The 18,525-nt window shown below is 36.6% G+C and overlaps 1 protein-coding gene and 1 long non-coding RNA gene across 2 annotated transcripts in view; one reads left to right on the top strand and one right to left on the bottom strand.

Moving 5' to 3' along the window:
- The window catches only part of LOC139115736 (glutathione hydrolase 1 proenzyme-like), a 43,348-nt gene extending 32,790 nt beyond the window's left edge, over positions 1 to 10,558 (top strand). The window contains exons 7-14 of the mRNA XM_070678063.1: positions 449 to 645; positions 1,579 to 1,666; positions 2,427 to 2,557; positions 3,479 to 3,567; positions 4,353 to 4,502; positions 5,481 to 5,604; positions 5,935 to 6,172; positions 9,698 to 10,558. Coding sequence (XP_070534164.1) covers positions 449 to 645; positions 1,579 to 1,666; positions 2,427 to 2,557; positions 3,479 to 3,567; positions 4,353 to 4,502; positions 5,481 to 5,604; positions 5,935 to 6,172; positions 9,698 to 9,861 — 1,181 coding nt within the window. The 3' untranslated portion in view covers positions 9,862 to 10,558. The remainder of the gene's footprint in view (positions 1 to 448; positions 646 to 1,578; positions 1,667 to 2,426; positions 2,558 to 3,478; positions 3,568 to 4,352; positions 4,503 to 5,480; positions 5,605 to 5,934; positions 6,173 to 9,697) is intronic.
- LOC139115737 (uncharacterized) lies at positions 7,290 to 8,014 on the bottom strand. Its single transcript, XR_011548175.1, has 2 exons — positions 7,872 to 8,014; positions 7,290 to 7,476 (listed from the first exon to the last, which is right to left on the bottom strand). It is a non-coding gene; the product is annotated as an uncharacterized lncRNA (long non-coding RNA).
- Positions 10,559 to 18,525: the final 7,967 nt, after the last annotated feature.

Here is an 18,525-nt window from a genome sequence, read left to right as displayed (position 1 = left end):
TCTATCATTTTCCATGTCTAAGTTTGACCTCTATGTAGGGTAAAGAGGGGTTAAACTCCCAGGGTTTTATAAAATAGAGATTAAGTAACTTCAAAATTGCTGAGAAACCATTGAGGTATGAAAACAACTTTGGATGTTAAAAATGTTGGATCGGTTCAGCATGATGGTTTGACCCAATGCTATTGTTTTCTGTGGTCAAGTTGGACCTCTACATAGGAAAATGGGGGTGGAAGGACCAGACAGAGATCCAGTCTCTGGATTGAAAACAATAAGGTGACTAAATTGGGATGTTGGACCATTTCAACCAGTTCAACACTGTTTTTGATGGCTAAGTTGGACCTCAAATATAGATAACAGAATTAACCGTTTTTGGTCTTGTTCATAGATTTCACATATTATCATACCTTTGTAAAAATTATCTGGAATTCCTTCTTTTCTTTGTATTAAGTTGACAGCATTGCATCTGAAGGGAGGAGAATGGCATATTCCAGCAGACTACGAGATATTTACGAGCCCAATGGTGTACCGGTCAAAGAGGGAGATGTTTTGAAAAGACCTGATCTAGCCACGGTTCTTGAAATCATCGCTAATGAAGGTGCAGATGCGTTCTATAAAGGCAACCTGACAGATGAGATTGTGCATGCGGTGAGTATGGCATGCTCTGCACTGTTGAGGTGGCTGAATTTTTACCTTGATCGTTCTGTTAAAGAAGAAAACAGGTTGAACAAATTCACATCATTTGCTGTGCATTTGTTGTTCACTTTGCTGGGAAAAATGGCACATCATTGACTGTGCATACACATGTGGTGCTTACTGTCACTTTGAGTTGTAAGATGTAATTCAGTCCAGGTACTTGCCTTTGGGTCTGTCACAAGAAGGCTTTTTGGCCTGTCCAAGTTACTTTGGAACATATACCCATAGAGTTCGTGTTATCAGGGGTGTGTACCACTGTACATTGAACTACCAGTATTTATCAATTTCAACAAATAGACAGGAAATTTTGACCTTAGGACATTTGTCTGTAGCAGTTTGAATACCAAATGGCCAGGGACACAGCATGATGTAATGAAAAGTTTCAAAGTTGACATATCAATTGTATCTCATGATATTACAGTGGGAAAAAACAGCATTTCAATTGCCTTCCATATTTTGCTGTTGTGGTGGAAACGTAGTCTCTAGAATCTGTTGATCCATTTTCAAATATTCAGGGTTTATGGAGTCCAATGTAAACCATAGATGCTGGAGATTAGAGAAATCATTATTTAAGTAACCAATCTGTGTAGCTGTTTTAATATTATATCCTACATGTGTGTTTATACCGGTACATTTAATTTATAAATGATTAACAACTCTGAATGTATTTTCCCCAATCCTGGGTAACAGCTATTTGGTTGAGCTTTCATCGTTTTCAGTCATGTTATTCAAATCATGTAAAAAAAACAATACTAGTACAATGCATTGGAGTCACGTTTACAAAATTAATAAATAAAACACAAAAAATTAAAATTTTATACAGAACTCTGTACAGAGATTTCTAGCCTTGACTTCATATCAGTATTTCTTTGAATCCAATTGTAGGTAAAGCAAGCCGGTGGCTCCCTGACCAAGGCAGACTTGGCTGACTACACAGCCAAGATGAAGACACCACTACAGACAACTTATCATGGTAACTTTACTTCCAGCTTATATTTTGTTGTTCTGTCATCAGTGAGGAGACATTGGTTAAGTTGCATGATTTTGTGTGCATGAACGAGAATTTGAAGAGTGGATTTCCATATTTGCAAGGTTTTCATGGAGTGTTTTGTCAATATCTTACAGTTTTACGAGGAAATTTCAGTTAGACCACAACAATATATCAAATTGATGTTCATAAAAACATATGGTAATCCACCATCCACAGAGTCACTGAAACAATTTTCCTTACCTGCCACAGAGGGCGCTAGAGTTAGCATGTAGTTTTTCAAACTGAATAAATTTCATCTACTCTATGAAGTTCATCTACTGTTTTATGATCTTGTTTGCAACATCTGGTATTTAACGATGCACAAAATGCTTTACTCCATTAATAGCAAATGCATGTGTTGTTTGGCACCATGGAACTTTTATAATTCAAAAATGTATCCCTGAATTTGTCATATATATAGCTATCTACTTTGTAAAGAGATTTTGGTCAACAAGGTAAAAGTTTTTAGTCGGAACACATAGTAAAATTGTTGCATCAAGTCTTGTAAGCTCAACACCACAGACTCCAAATTACCAAGTTAAGTTACAGACTGAAACGAATCTGTTTAGTGGTATTTTGCTGCAATCTAAAACTGTATGGTAAATTCAGTCATAAAATTTCACTAGTTGTTATCGTTCTATTCTGCCTTAAAGCTGACGTGTGGCTCGTGTGATAAGTCATCATTTGATTTCAATATTTGTAGATTACCAGGTGTATGCAGTGCCAGAGCCGTCAGGGGGAGCTGTATTCCTGTCAATTGCCGCAATTATGGAGGGATACAACTTGACTGCAGAGTTGAAAAATGATCCATTAACACATCACAGAATGGTTGAGGTATGACTAATACTAAGATTCCGTCAATTGACACTGAAATGCTGAGTGATTCTGGTTGACACATCAGAGTTGTACGAACAGGAAACTGATATTTTAAATGGTAACAATTTCTAATGTTTGACTATTTCAGTTGTCTTCTGAGTAGTAAAAGTATATTGTGTCTAGTTAAATTTGAAATGTTGGTGCTCGTCTCACTGATCAAATTCTTTGAAGAGGAAGTAAATATTTTGGATCTTTACAATTTCTATGAACTTGAGATAACTGTATTTATCAATTATCATTTTCCTGTCGTAATTGTCTACTACCTCTTGTTAGTTTGTGAAGCAAAAATCAATAGTTAGTGTTCCAACTTATCGTTTCTTGCAAAATCTTAAAGGCGGAGCCTCCCTTTAAAAGGGCACCAAGGTATGGTGGCGTTCATTGTGTAAGTGGACACCAAACAGGCAACAGGCGGGTACACGCTCCACAAAATGCCACTTTTTAGTTTTCCCCGGCCGCAAATACACAGACAGACTGCCAAGCTGTCAGCGTGAAGTTGCTGCCCATCGAACTCTGTGGTTATATTCAAAGTCTAACACGACTGGAAGACAATTTTTTAGGAAATTCAAGTGTTTGTGGTGGGGAATCAATGACTGTTGGCGATTTGAACAGACCGTCAATCAAAAGCTTGCATAAACTATGTTTGTAGGATTAGCAAAATGTGACAAAAAGTTGAGATCAGTTTGTGTAATTAATGTTATAGAAATCAAACATCATACTGGCCATGTGTTTGACTGGGAGGAGAACTCCACTAATGCGAGAACCTGGGATTGAAAAGTGCGGCTTTAAGTTTTTTATTGCATAGAGAAGGAAAAAATCCTAAAAATTTTGTGCTTGGTGGTGAACTCACTTTTTTTGTCACTGTCTTTTCTCATTTTTCAGGCTTTTAAATTTGCATATGCTCAGAAATCTGACCTTGGAGATCCAGACTTTGTACCTAACGTGCAGAATCTCACAAATATAATGATAAGGTAATATACATTAACCCTTTTCCTGCCAAGTTCATATTACACCATCGGGTTAAGTTGGTTAAAACATGTCCCATATGGTGCATTTTAGCAAAGATTTTTAGATTTGAAGGTCCCTGAAGACACAGGTACAGTAAACATGATTTGTACAGATTAAAGCGGCTATAACATACCAAGCCAAGTGGGTTGAAAATACATTATGGTTTTGGCTTTTTACTGACTTTGTAGATGGGGAAGTGATACTGTCTGGCAGGTAAAGGGTTAAAAGTGGTATATCAATAAATGTAATCACAGGCCATATGGTACACTGAAGACTTTGTAGATTGTTTAAACCTTTACAAAGTGACTGAGTTTACATAAGATGGTTTACTTCAAGCTTAGAACATCTTGACTATAATTGATGTATGATCAGACAGAAACACAAAATAATTTTCTCGAATTGTTCCCGGCCAGAGGACAGAAAAGATTGCCATTTTATCCTGTTATTTGTTTTTAGAAGCCATTAACTCCTACTGGTCATTATGCTTACAAGTATAAAACATGGAATAGACACAAACATTAAACAGAAATGCATCACTTTGTAATGAAACAAGAAGTACATAGTCACAGTTACACAGTCAATTTTACACAGCAGTAGTTGATGATCGTAAATTTAGATATGATTGATTTTATTCTCTATAAAAATTAATACCGGTACTCAGAAAAGTTTCAAATTCAAATAACAGAAGTGCAGCCTTCAAGCACATTTGTAGATCTCTAATATATTTTTGTACATTTTCACTCAACAGCAAACATGCAGCTGCTGAAATCAGAAATAAAATAGATGACAATAAAACTTTTCCTCCTGGACACTATGGGCCATACTTTCCAGCAGTGTCCAAAGGTACAGCAACTGCCACAGTTATTGACCCAGATGACAATATGGTGGCTGTAACAAGGTAATTAGACTTATTGTAACCAAAAAATTATTGATTAACCATACACATGATTACACAATATCACCAACAATGTAACATGTTGCTGATACATAGATTAGTAATAGTGGTATAACATGTGTCCAATTTAAGCATATACTGTACTGCTAGCCATATAAGTATGACTTTAGTATACAGTGTTTCAAAAACACATACAGTGTAGCTAATATTACAGAAAATGATATACAACAAAAAGCATACATTGTACCCATAATATTAGCTACACTGTATATTTTTTGTGTTATTTTCCATAGAATAAGTTACACAATTTTTTTTGAAACACTGTATACTATTATTAGTCACTATAGCTAATATAACTATATAGCTAATATTACAGAAGATAGCATATACTTTTTGCAAATATCCATCTACAGATTGAAACAAATGCAATGTGGCTAATATTAGTGAAAATAAACTATTATAAAAATGCAAATACAATGTTGCAATCAAAAGTATTGTACAATGGCCGTTACGACCTTGCCTCACTATTGTCTAATAGCCTTGTTCACGGTTACAGGTTTGTTACTAAATATAGCTGTACGCGCGCGACATCGGACACGCAGCTTGAAATGCGGACAAATTTTATCAATGTTGCATGCGTGGCTGTTTTTGCAGCTTGTACTCTGAGTCGTGAATATGTTTTTTAGTATTCACTGTTACACTAGCAGTCGCCCACTGAGATGTATTTTCGTCGTTCTTGCATGCGTAATTTTCAAAAGCGTAATCTAAAAATGCGGACAAATATTTATTTTTGCGTATTAATGAGAGAACAGTGACGTAAACTGTGAACGGCCCTATTGGAGATGAAAAGAGACTATTAAATGACAGTGCCAAAGTCACCATGAAAAGCTATTCTATTAAAGTATATGGCTTCAATTGTGTGTTTTTGTATTCTATTATATTTATGAAAACACATATCTTTCAAAATGTTCTGCCACACAGCACAGTGAATGACAGGTTTGGCAGTGCAGTGATGACGGAGAGTGGTATTCTACTGAACAATGAGATGTCTGATTTTGATTGGCCAAACAAACACCAAGATAACCCACAGTATAGTGTCAGTCAGGTAAGATAGAAGATATCTGAAGGACAATTTTGTGTCCCGTTTACCAAATAGCTGTGATAATTACTTTGAAATTCTTGATTTTCCTCAATTTTGCTCTTTTATTTTAAATTATTGAGTTATTTTACCTATAAATGAAATTCACTCTCAATGTCACAAGTGGAATTTGAATTTCAAACTTGTTTCATTTGTAGAATTTCTTGGTAGAATCCGTCTGTAAATAACACTCAAACATTTGGTGTTTTTTCCACTTTTTATTCCATGCTGAATTTGCACGGTGTTGTTTGATAATTATTCTCTGAATTGCATAATTACTTTTATGTAATGTAACAGAGTAACCTGATTGAACCTAAGAAGAGACCGCAATCTTCGACAGTTCCCCTGATAGTTCTACAGGAGTCAAAGCCGTGTCTACCGAGGATAGCGCTGGGAGGCGACGGCGGGTCGAGGATCACAACAGGAGCTTTACAAGTGTTCCTTGATATCCTGTCCTTCGGCAGCAATGCCAAAGGCAGCATTGACAAGCCAAGACTTCATCATCAGCTCATACCCAACAAAGTTTATGTGGAAGGTTAGTTAAGATTTTCAGTGTTTTGAGTTACATTACTTATAATGTAACATTATGTTAAACATATATTTGAATATCGAAGCAAATCGTACCAAAGTTCAATTTTGACATCATACTTGTATACTGGATGATGCAAATAAATAAGAAGTGATATAGTGTTTTTGAGAAATTTGTTATTGGATAGTCCCCCGGGCTTATTGAATTTACGGTTTCAAAGATCGATTGCTCATTACTGGTGCTGCTGTGATATGATATGGGCTCAGAGGATATGAAACCATATGAAAACTAGTCAGAATGTGACATCAGTCACATTTCATCCTTCAAACTTAAGAGGGATCTTGCAGTGAAATATCAGCCTCTGAGAGCCACTGGATATTAGCTTACTCTGTACGTAATTTAAAGATCAAACACTGACAGTTGGAGTTAAAATAGAATTTTTAGAGACAGACAATGCCACTGTAAAATATTTATTTTACCAAAAAGATAATTCCACTGTAACATATTGGTAGGACATTCATGTATATGAGAGAGACCAGTCACATGACGTTCTACTGGCTTATTCAGCATACCTGAAGAAAACTGGGTCCAATATTTATGACAAAAGAATCGAGTTTTCTTAGAGAGCGTACCTAGCTTTACCCTTACCGAAATTTTAGGCCTCCCGCAAACTGTTACTGCAAATTTGCCGCAAGCTTTGCAGTAAATTTGCAGCAAACTATTTGCCGCAAATATGCGGGTGGTTCATTTTTCAGATGCAAATTAGGTTTCTTGTGAACTTGCTGCAAATATGCAGCAAACTCCCTGCCGCAACGTTGCTGCAAACTCTTTGCAGCAAATTTGCGGCACAATCCTTGCAGCAAACTTGTGGCAATTAATTTGAATGTTACTGAAAATTTGCCGCAAACTCCATACAGCAAATTATTTTTTTGCGCTGACCATTGTTTCTCGCGAAACTGGTATTTCAGAGTTTAGTTGGATAAAACACATCTTGTGCTGTCCACAGTCGGCCAATATATAAATATTATTTATCCAACTTAACTCTGAAATACCTGTTTCACGAGAAACAATGGTCAGCGCAAATAAAGTTATTATAAACAAAAAGATGACAGAGAAAAAAAGGTTAAATTCAATTGTGGTACAATTTATTTTATATGCCATGTTCATTTCATGCCACATAAGTGTGTGTCTTCAAGATATTTTCTTTTGACTTGAGAAGTTTCATGTAACATTTACATTACTGTCAAAGGCTGCGATTTGGCTTTCTGTTCTCTGAATTTCTTGTCCCTTTAGTGTACCAGCAATGGATTCTGAAAAATATAAATCGTTCAGGGAAGAGTGTAAGTCTTTACCGTTTGACCAAACATTGTAAATTTCATGAAAGAAATCGATAATTATTTGAAAATGAGACAAAATCAAGTAGAAAAATTGAAGCAGAAAATGCATAAATATTCATGATAGAAATTAAATTAATAATGATTAAAATGTCCGACAGCGGACAACTCGCCGTATGTTGTTTACATACACGACGGCGACAATCTGCAAAAATCTCAGCACTTACTGTAAGTAACTGTTGTGAAACGAAAGTGAATTCAGTATGAATCAGTACTCAACGAAAATTTATCTTTAGGTAAAGATTGCAATACAACGATTACAGAACATAATTATAGCGATCGATGTACAGACGAACGGTACATTGACTTACATTTCTGAACGGCTCGCAGACGCTGGACGATTCCCGGTCCGGTTGCAGGTCTCACCGTGCTGTGTGTAAATACCGTACTCAGAAAATATAGTCGGCATCTTTACTGCCGCTTGCGTTCACAAATTTAGAACTCCGCCTGTCCCTGGTACTGTATACACGTTTTTGCAACTATGTGATATCATTTGGCTGGCGATTCCATAGAAAGATCACGAAATTGTCCACTAGAAAACTCCCTGCTCACAAGTACGCAGCCGACACTGGCCGATGGTACTAAAGTCTAACTTCGCGCCGATCAAGCCTCATGACGATAACGGAAGTGCGATCTATAAATCATTACACGATTGATAATGTAGTCCCGTTTTTAAATGCTGGAATTGACTCTACATCTGCACCAATCCGTTATATTTCATACTTAATATAGCATTTAATTTATTAGTTTAATGAAAGTGGTTATTTTTATCATAGAAAGACTAAAAAGAGAGTAAAAATTCTTTCAGCACGAAGAATCAATATCAATGCGCGAACTGACCTTGATGAACTGTGACCGGAGAGTGTAAACATGTCGGCTGCTCGCAGCTTATACACAGGACGTGTTGGACGTTGGTGAAGCAGCGCTTTGAATTTTCGTACAGCGACTCGGGATGGAGTGTAAATCCTAAATCTCAAATTTGTGCTCGGCAATACAACTCTAACGCTGAAAACATGGACAAAAGCCTTTTATACCTCGACCCATGTTATCAGAAGGCGAGATTTTGTCAGCGGCATCGATGGGACAGACTGTAAGCTGCAGTGCATTGTACGTACCGTATACATGTACTATATTGATGGGATGAATAGCTTGGAGCACAGCCACTACTCTGCTTGGAGGTAGCAGCGGAAACATTACTGTACAGATTTGCAGTAACAAAAGTCTACGACGTGTCCTTACAGACCATCATCAAACGCACATTTCGTTCGAAACTGTTTGCATTTTGGTATCATTCGCAGAAAATACAGGGTGTAACTTGCAAGACAGACAAGTCCCTGTTTCAAAAATTTGTTTCCCTAAAAATTCAGTTTTCGATCCAACCATAATTTACCCAACCAGATTGTCAAAGGGCACTTTTATTACATCATGTCACTACAGTATATACTATAGATGCACTCTATATCCGTGCAATGCTTTCACCAGCGTAACTGAAGCTGTTCATTATCTAGCATTACCAGTTATTATAATTTAAAAAGTGGATTGTCTGTTATGAAATAAAGGAACATAAAATATAAATGAAAGATCAATTTTATGTTGCTTACACATGACTGGTCACGAAGTGCAACAGTACTCAGTGTGTAGTGTGTACTCCCTGGTAATGAAATAGTGGGAAATATGTCAATCATGTGTTGCTGCATATTTGCAGAAATAATCTGGTTTGCCGCAAATTTGCAGCAACTTAGTCGTTTACCGCAAATTTGCTGGTTTGCAGGAGGGTCACATCTACCTGCAAACTTCTGCAACTCCTTCTGCAAGCTATATGCTTGCTGCATATTTGCAGCAAACTTACGGCAAATTTGCAGTAGAAATAATTTTCGGTAAGGGTAGGAAGCAACTTGACACCCCCAAGGGTTGTGGTGATTTGTCAATTTATGCAGCCTTGGTTCGTTCTTCTTCCATCCTGCTGCTGATTCTTGCCAAGTTCGTGTTTTCAATAACTCATGTGATATTAAATGCTGTTTGAATGCTGATCAGATTTAATTCTTATGCCGTAACTGCTCCTGTATACAATAATCATATATATAAGACTTAGTGTGGAGTCTCTTTCACAATAGGTAGCTTGTTTTTACTATTTCAGATGGGGTACCTGACGCCGTACTGGACAAGCTCAACAGCTGTGGACACAAAATAGTCACCCAGCAACCACTTGGCAATGAATTCATGCTTGTCATGAAAAAGAACGATAAACTGTCTGCGTACAGTGATGCAAGGAAGAAAGGTTCAGGTGCTGTGGTGTTTTGATGAATTCACCCTGCTCACCCCTAGACTGTTGTGGTGAAGTCCGACTAAACCATTGTGTATGACGAAGAGTGCTTCAGGCGCCCTGGTTTTCTGATGAATCATTGAGCCTGTTCACCCTCAGATTGATGTGGTTGAGTCTGTCTGAACCATTGTGTGTAATGAAGAATGCTTCAGGTGCCCTGGTTTTCTGATGAATCACTTAGCTTTTCCACCCCCAAGTTGATGTGGTTGAGTCTGACTAAACCATTGTGTATAATGGGGAGCTCTTTTAGGAACATGGTGTTATGATGAATCATTTATCCTACTCACCCCTCCACTTGTTGTGGTACAGTCCATCAAACCTGATATAAACAGGTGATCTCTTTATATTCCATGCTGTACCATGAATACTTTATGGCACATGGCAATGCTTCCTATCACAGTGTTGAAAATCATATTTTACAAATGGAATAATCTCACAAATTATCCATGCTTCTAAAAAGTTGATGTCAGGTACTTATTCATATGTAAAGATACTTCTGTATGAGTGAAATCATGATTTTGATTCCAACAATGTTGTTTTGTGTGAGAGATGGTGAAATATTTTTATATGTGATGTGAAAATGTGACATTTGACGTAAGTAGTCTTAAAATTATCTTCTAAGTCCTTGTCAAGCAGGCTTGTAACATGCTATGTACTAGAAATCTCTGTGATGAGGAAAATTTATAGAGTATATGATGTACATTTATTTTTATTCAAAAAGCCACGAAATATTACACTTATAACGCAGGGTACACAGTCAAATTTTACAAGAGTTAATGAACTCTCTCTGATCAATCAAATTTTGCTCTCTGAGCAAGTAATGACTTTTATGAAAAAATCAAGCAGGACTTTCTGCTAACTGGGATGAAGCCAATCTGAATTGTGAATAAAAGATTCTGAATAAGGTTCCCATTTTCTGACAATGAATGATGCCCAAAGAATCTGAAGACGAGCAAAATACACTCAAGCATCATTTTTCTTAGTGATAATCATTGTTTCATCTGTACCTCAAACGCTGTATATATTTATATGCAAAGGAACTAAAAAATATGGTTAATAGTAAAATTTTAGAGAAGAATTAACTGTTATGTATATTTATGGATTTAATAGATAATTTTACCTCATTCTATGCACTTTCAGGCATATTACTACAGCAGTGTCATTGGGTGTCATTGCTGTTTAATGTGACAATATCTACATTCAACAAAATTATATCATTTCAACTGTGCAATATTGGTATTGATATTACCATTCCCTGTCCATGGCATTTTAATTGGTCGAACTGAACCATGTGACTGCCCACAAATACACAGTTTGTTTGTTTGTTTACATGGCTGTGAATATGAATAATATCGTAAACATAGTAACTTTACGGCTAAAACGAAAAATTGTGATTTGTACAAAGATCATAATCAATCACAAAATAAAATTTAGCACTTGTGGGCCAAGTTTAGACAATTTTTTCAAAAAATATCTGGATTTGCAAAATGTTTGCAGTGCACTACTTACTGTTAAGTTCTGGGGCCCCGTTGTCGTTTCCATGGAAAATTTTTGTAAACTTTGACAGTTTGGGGGGTTTGTTGATAATATAATCGAAAAAACAGACTCCACATTGACCATTAACGTCTCTATGGGTGCGGGCGAAAGGAACGCCAAAATTAACAGATTTGGCAAGCCTCACCTGTAACTTTTGGCTTTCCTCTCGCCCTCGCCAATAAATAAAAGTTAATAGTCAGCGCATCGTCCCTTATTTCCATATTTTAGCTTCACTGTCGATGACACAAAGCTTATCTAATAGGTAGATTTGTGGCAGCATCTGTCATCTGTCATCCATCACTCGTTGTTTGGCATCCAGCATCCATCAACTTTTTATATTCTAAGCATCTTCTTGAAAACAGCAAGTCGGATTCCTGGACTGGATTACTGGACGTTTGAAGTACAGGTTACCAGGGATGACCTTAATCAGATTCCTTCAAATTATGATGAAATATTCAAGTTTGTATTTTTTAGGGCAATTTTAATATTTTGGGGCAAAAATCTTCTTCTCTTAAAGGACTGGTCAGAGAGCTTTAATATGTGGCATACAGGTCCCTTGGGTGATGACCTTATTTTGATTTTTTCAAATTGTGATGAAATATGCGAATTTGTATTTTTAAGGCAATTATTTCCTTTTTTGGTCCAAAAGTATCTCACAATCTCCAAAACTGCAGGTAACACAGCTTTGATATTTCGGATGTAGGTCCCTAGGGATGACCTGTTTCACATTTGTTCAAATTGTGCAGAAATATGGAAATTTGTATTTTTAAGTCAATTTTTGTCCCTTTTGGTCAAAAATATATTTCACCAAAACCACTTGTCTGAAAGCTTTGATATCTGATGTACAGGTTCATATTGATGATCAAAATGTGATATATTGAAGTTATGAAGAAATCTGCAATTATGTATTTTTGGGGCAATTTTGTTCAAAATATTGTTTTTCTCAATAAACTTGTCTGATAGTTTCGATTGACATGTCCTTGGGGATGATCTTAAAATGTGATATGTTCAAATTATGATGAAATCTGCAATTATGTCTTTTTGCCATTTTTGTCAGGCCATCCTGTAATGAGCTTTCAAAGATTTCCACCTTCTTCATCAACTCATGTGTTATTCTCTACATAACACAGCAGAGCTCTTTCTGATTTTATTGCAAACATGGTAGTTATATGTTGTTTTATATGGTTTTTTTGTACTCAATAAGCACAATGATGCTGTGTGAATCATGGGCGAGGAGGAGAAATCGCGATATTAAACCCTACAAATATTTGTCATTGGATATTACAACAGATATTTCGGCGTTTAAGGTAATATGCACCTCGAAAGTGAAAGACTTTAACTTTTTCTCAAACTTTGCTCAGTGAAACTTTCAACCATTCTCTTACCGAAGCAAGAATAAAAATCAGGGGTCACAGTGCAAACATTGGCCCTAGAGAGACAAATAACTTGCGATTTCTCGATATTTGAAATTCAAAATGGCCGCCATCCCTGTGTTAACTCTATGGGAAAAAATAAAATTTTCGATTTTCGAAAAACTAAGACGGTTAAAACTTTTCTTTCGCCAAGAGCTTCAAAATGAGCCCCCACAAGTGGTAGGTCAGAAGAAATTGATAAAATTTGAAGGCCCGAATATCTGTCCCCGAGGTGCATTCTACCTTAAATGCAGTTTTTGTCTCACTATATTGATGTGTTACAGGCAGCTTCTCTGGTCAGTGTATGGTCAATGCAGATCACATGATCAGACTAAGTGAAAGAAAGTGGAATCAATCATGTCATATGTCACATATATACCTCTGGATTTATTTATAATCATATATGATTTCTTGCAAACTTTTTCAGTTATTCATTTATTTTTGGTAAATTCTCCTCAGCTTACATGCAGGTAATTACAACTAATGATTTTTACATATTTTTGTATCAGTGTTTATTTACTTTTGTCTCTGCCTTTAACCATAATCTCAGTTCATTTTGTCATTGATAATGAAGCAAATTTTCATACACACGCTTTCCCATCTGCCAATTCAAGGTATTTAAGAGTAAAATATGTTGTCACCTCGTTTCTCAAGGCCTCCAACAACCCATCTTTAACCTGTCCACCCCTAATTCCCAGTAAACGAGTTCACAATCACCATTGATAACAATGGTTTTGGGCCAAACCATGGTGGTGAAAGGGTTAAAACAGCTTGACTGCCATTTTGATCACTGCAATGCTAAATTTGGCAATGCAGATTTACACAACACATAAGACAGGTGTGAACGCCATACTGGTATACAAACGGTATACAAAGAAATACAAAGATTTACATATTCTTTTGCAAAAGTATTTTTCTGTGCATTAATATCATTGATACAGTGAAATGTAATTGTCAGCATTATTTTTAATTGTATACCGCCCTCAGCAGGTGAAAATGTGTATAGTTATTGACCTTTAATAATATGCATAGCTAAATTTTACATAATGTGTAAATGCTAGTGTTGTAAACTTTACCAGCAAATGAAACAATCTATACCAGTGACACAATGTGACACAAGATTACAGTGAATGCAACAACTCTGTGTTTGAGAGTTAGTTGAGAAAACATGTTTAACTTTCAGCTGTTATTGCTCCTAAAAACGGCTCTCAGTCCAGACAAAGTTGTCCCATGCTGGGTTAATGTAACCTTAGACAGTAGAGGGGGGTCTATGCTGTAACTAATCAATGAGTCATTGACTGTGAAATGTGTGGTAATACCAAGGATGATTATTTCTATTGTACGTACAATGAGTTGTGGCGCTGAATTGAAACCCAACTGTTAGGTGCTTTTTGCATTTGTAATTTTTAACAGGTCAACATGTATAGACGTATACTGAACTATTAGGCTTATATTGACATTTTATTATATCAGGGATATGAATTTTGAGGTAAATAAATATATATATATATAAATATGTATATATAACTGTCAATATTCTTGGCCTCTGTTTGTGTGTTCGTTTGTATTTTCTTTTATATTGAATAATGATTTTCTTTCTAATGTCAGTTATCATGGAAGCAGAAAGCAGGACTATATCTACATAAAGCACTTTCTTCCATGAGAATCTGGTGTAGCAGGCAGGGTTTATTTGGATTTTCACCGACAAACTAGTGCTCTGTATTTAGTTTCGCCCTATATATATTCGTCACTAGAGGGCGCTCTCCAGGGACGAGTCTTTCGATGTTATAACCACCGTCCCTCCATGGGTGGAGGGACGGTGTTATAACTAAATAATCGTATAAATAATCGTATAATACAGGCATCTAAATCTTTTCTCAGACTGTAGAGCCGGAAGCTGGGATGGGAGTGGGCATGGCCATGGACCAACGTGTGGTCCCCCTTCCTGATGGCATATCTATATTTCTGTCATCTTTTTCATACAACTAGCTGCATTCTACATGTCATAATTCCAATTTTCTAGAGTAAAGACTGAAGCTTTCACAAATGCTGTCCAACATATTACGCCTCTGTACCCAGACCTTACAGTGAAATCCAGATGAGACGATGAAATTGATCTAAATGTTATCAAACTTGTGTAATTGGTTTGAAAACTTGTTCCTGAATTTGCGACAGTAGTGACACTGATCAAAGCACAGGGAACTCTGACTGAATGACGGTAACCAAGTAAATAAAATAGAAAAAATAAAAAGAAAATAAACGGTAAAAAAAAATAGAATAAACAAGTAAACAAAAACATAAACGACTGACTGATCAATTGTGAGACTAAAAACAATAGAATAAACAAAAACAACAAGTAAACAAGCAAACAAACGACTGACAGATCAATTGTGAGACTTCCATGAAACAGACCAGGTTGACATTGCTATGGCATGCATGGTCCTCCTCTATATATGCTCTACTATAACATGTTCAGTCTATGGCGAAAGTTTCTACGAGTAATGGTGTCAAAGTATTTTTAAATAGATTACGAATTAAATAAGGGTTCCATAGAGGTGTTTACGTCAGCAGATTACAATGTAAAAAATTATTATTTTATTAATCGTAATTATAATTTATTAATATCATAATTATATCAACAATGGGGTTTCCAGAAGCTATTTACACAAAATAGACGGCATCGATTGTAAAAAAAATGTTTTCTTGTTATTTTGCAACATTCATATTAATAATTTATCAATATTCATTCTTAATTTTTGATCATAACAGGAGAAATCAACATAAATAATGCTTACTTCTGTGTAATAATGTTATGGGACGGAGAGTGTTTATTTTAATTGGGAGAGGGGAGCTTTGAGATATCCTGGCGAAGAGCCGGGAAAATGAGGTAAGGCCAAAAAACATCGATTTATTTCTGGTCATCGCGCGCATCATTTCAAAGTGTGCGCGTCAACTCTTTTTTCCTGTTTTTCATTTGCCCCCATGGAAAAAAGGGAAAATTGTATCAAATTCCACCAAAAATTAAAAAATGAAAAAAAAATCGCGTCGCCGCATCATTTTTGCCACATGTCAATGACCAGAAACAAACCTATTATTTTTTTGGCCTATGGGAATCTTTCTAGACGATAGCAGGAGGGCCGCAAAGAACAGCCATTATTTTGCCTGTAAAATTTTGTTCAACTTATGTTAGGATAGCATATTTATAATACAGTGATCGGTTGGTTTGCTGCCTGTGCTAGATTATGATTAAGACAAGAATGTCATGTCCTGCAATCTATCGTGATTTTCGAAACAGAGTTAAACTTTTATATTATAAGCGTTAAAGGTATACAGTCACCAGTAATCTAAATATACCCATATATGGTCAAAGGGGCGTTCCTTGGTATTCAAAATGTCCGTGTGAGGGCGCTGTTTTTAAGAAGCGGCCATCCCCTTAAAGTCTGTGATTGGTTAGATTTTCTCTTTCCAAGTTAACTGTGGCAAAATTGGAACAGGTAACAGTATACCTTTAAGAACAATTTCTTCAGTCGGTCTGAGGTCGCTTAATGCTGTGCTAATAGCCATTTCAACTACTTCTTTGAGATGAAACATTCTCACTCGTAAATCATCGTTCTTTTCAGAATATTTGGTGACCCTGAAAAGTCTGAATCTTCATCTCCGTTCTCGTATCTTCGCACGAGAAGTGAGCTCCCTGACGAGATTATGTCTCCACATTTGAATAATATGCCCCTTATTGATTTGGACGATATATACATCGATAACTATCACTACGATGCACTACGGTCGATTTTCCCATATACTTGTCAAGTTCTTCAAACTTACAACATTTCACTCCGACATAAATGGAGCGAAACACGCGGGAATGTTCAGTGTCAGGTTGAATAAAAAACTGATATCCTTTAACTATCGTATATTTTAAAGATTCTGAAATGCATTCTAAAATAGTCAAGAAAAAAGGGGCGGCGGGATGAAATCGTCGAGGGACGTAAAGTTACTGGACACGATTCCTTGCCAGCCAGTTCAAATGTCGGGTTTTTTTCCTAGAAAATTTCAATTAGCCAGTAGTGTTTTGTCATACCTAACAGCAACCAGAAAATGCGACAAACATATGTAAGATCAGTTTCCCGAACTCGTGACAATAAATCACTCTGGTGACTGATTTTTTTAATAAATTGTTATGGTAACATCCATGCATTCGTCGATATAACCGTTATGGAAATATCTCGAATGCAGCCTCGTTTTCACGGTGAATCGGTGCATTTACTCAACAAGCCATTAACTGGATGCAGTATCGTGCACTTTAATGGCATATAGAATATATGCTAAAGTATGTAAATGTGTGCAAATTAGCACAGCCTTTCACGGAACTGTGAGGTAGGCAGTCGTCGGAACTCTGCTAATAGGTTGCCGGGGACCCCCTACGACCAATATAAACACTGTATCTAGGGTACGTTGGGGATTGATGAAAGTTAAAACATGTTTGTTAACAATGAATATCGTAAAATTTAATGATGCATCTAGATATCATGCTTGAAATACGTTGTTTGTAAACAAAAAAGTTGCAGACGTGCAGTTCCGACGACTGCCCCCGGAGTATCCACCTGCCTTTTAATTTGCCTCATACGCCTCCGCGCATGGCAGTAATAGCCCTATATAGCTGTTAGTTCTGCAATTGATGTAACTTTCGAGAATGCAAATTTACGTTCTTGTGGACGAAAGGGCTCTGCGTCAAAGGAACGCATTTGTAACTCATCTTTAAAAGTATCGGTTTTGCCTCGGATATGATTATTAAGAGTTTCATGACGAGTAATGCCACAAGCGCTTGGAGTGTAGAGTACCATAAAAATTGGGAAGGTATGACATGGTTTTGCCCTCCGGTCCATATGCAAATAAATTAAACGTATTTTAGTGTATACTGTCATCCTGCAAAATGGATGACGTTTAGTGTCCAACTTTGACACAAGCTAATCGTGATTCCGTTCTTTTTCGACCATAAAAAACTGGTCAATCACAACCCACTGCTCTAACGTACGAACGTACGCAACAGCCGTGGAAAGGTCTTTTGAGCAGAAATTATGACTAAATCCAAGTTTTCACGTTTCAAACCTTGGTAAAACACAAGCTATCAACGTATGGGACCCCTTGAACTTCCTTTTTTTCATATACGACTGCGGGCACGCCATGCTTAGCGCCTGTGTGTAATACTGCGGCTACAAATATGTTTATACATAAGAAGATTTCTTACACACTTCGTAAGTGATAAAGAAATAACCAATCTTAAACATTTTCAATGTTGCTAGCCCAAAAAATGGACTATTAATCACAAATTAAGCAATCGGTTTGGCATATGCTGGATTGTAATTGTAATTCAAAGATATGAATACAGGTATCTGTGTCATATTCGATCTCGTTCGAGAATCTAACAGCTGTGTGGATAATGTGTTTTTCCTCAGCTTACCTCTGCGTTCAAGCACTGTATTGACATTTTCGTAATGATTTTCCACTCACCTCACCATCGCAAATACGTTGACGATCGATCATTGTTCTCGTCTTATGAATAAAATTTGCCTGGAGAATTTTTCTTTCAGTGTCTTTTTTATCCGGGCAGTGAATGCGGCTTAACTGTGCCGAATTTCGTGTAAATGACCGCGATGTATTCGAAAAGGAAGACCAGCTACTACATACACGACAAAA

This window comes from Ptychodera flava, chromosome 17 (genome assembly GCF_041260155.1).
Source record: "Ptychodera flava strain L36383 chromosome 17, AS_Pfla_20210202, whole genome shotgun sequence".
Classification (NCBI taxonomy): Eukaryota; Metazoa; Hemichordata; class Enteropneusta; family Ptychoderidae; genus Ptychodera; species Ptychodera flava.
This window is presented reverse-complemented; position numbering and strand designations above follow the sequence as displayed.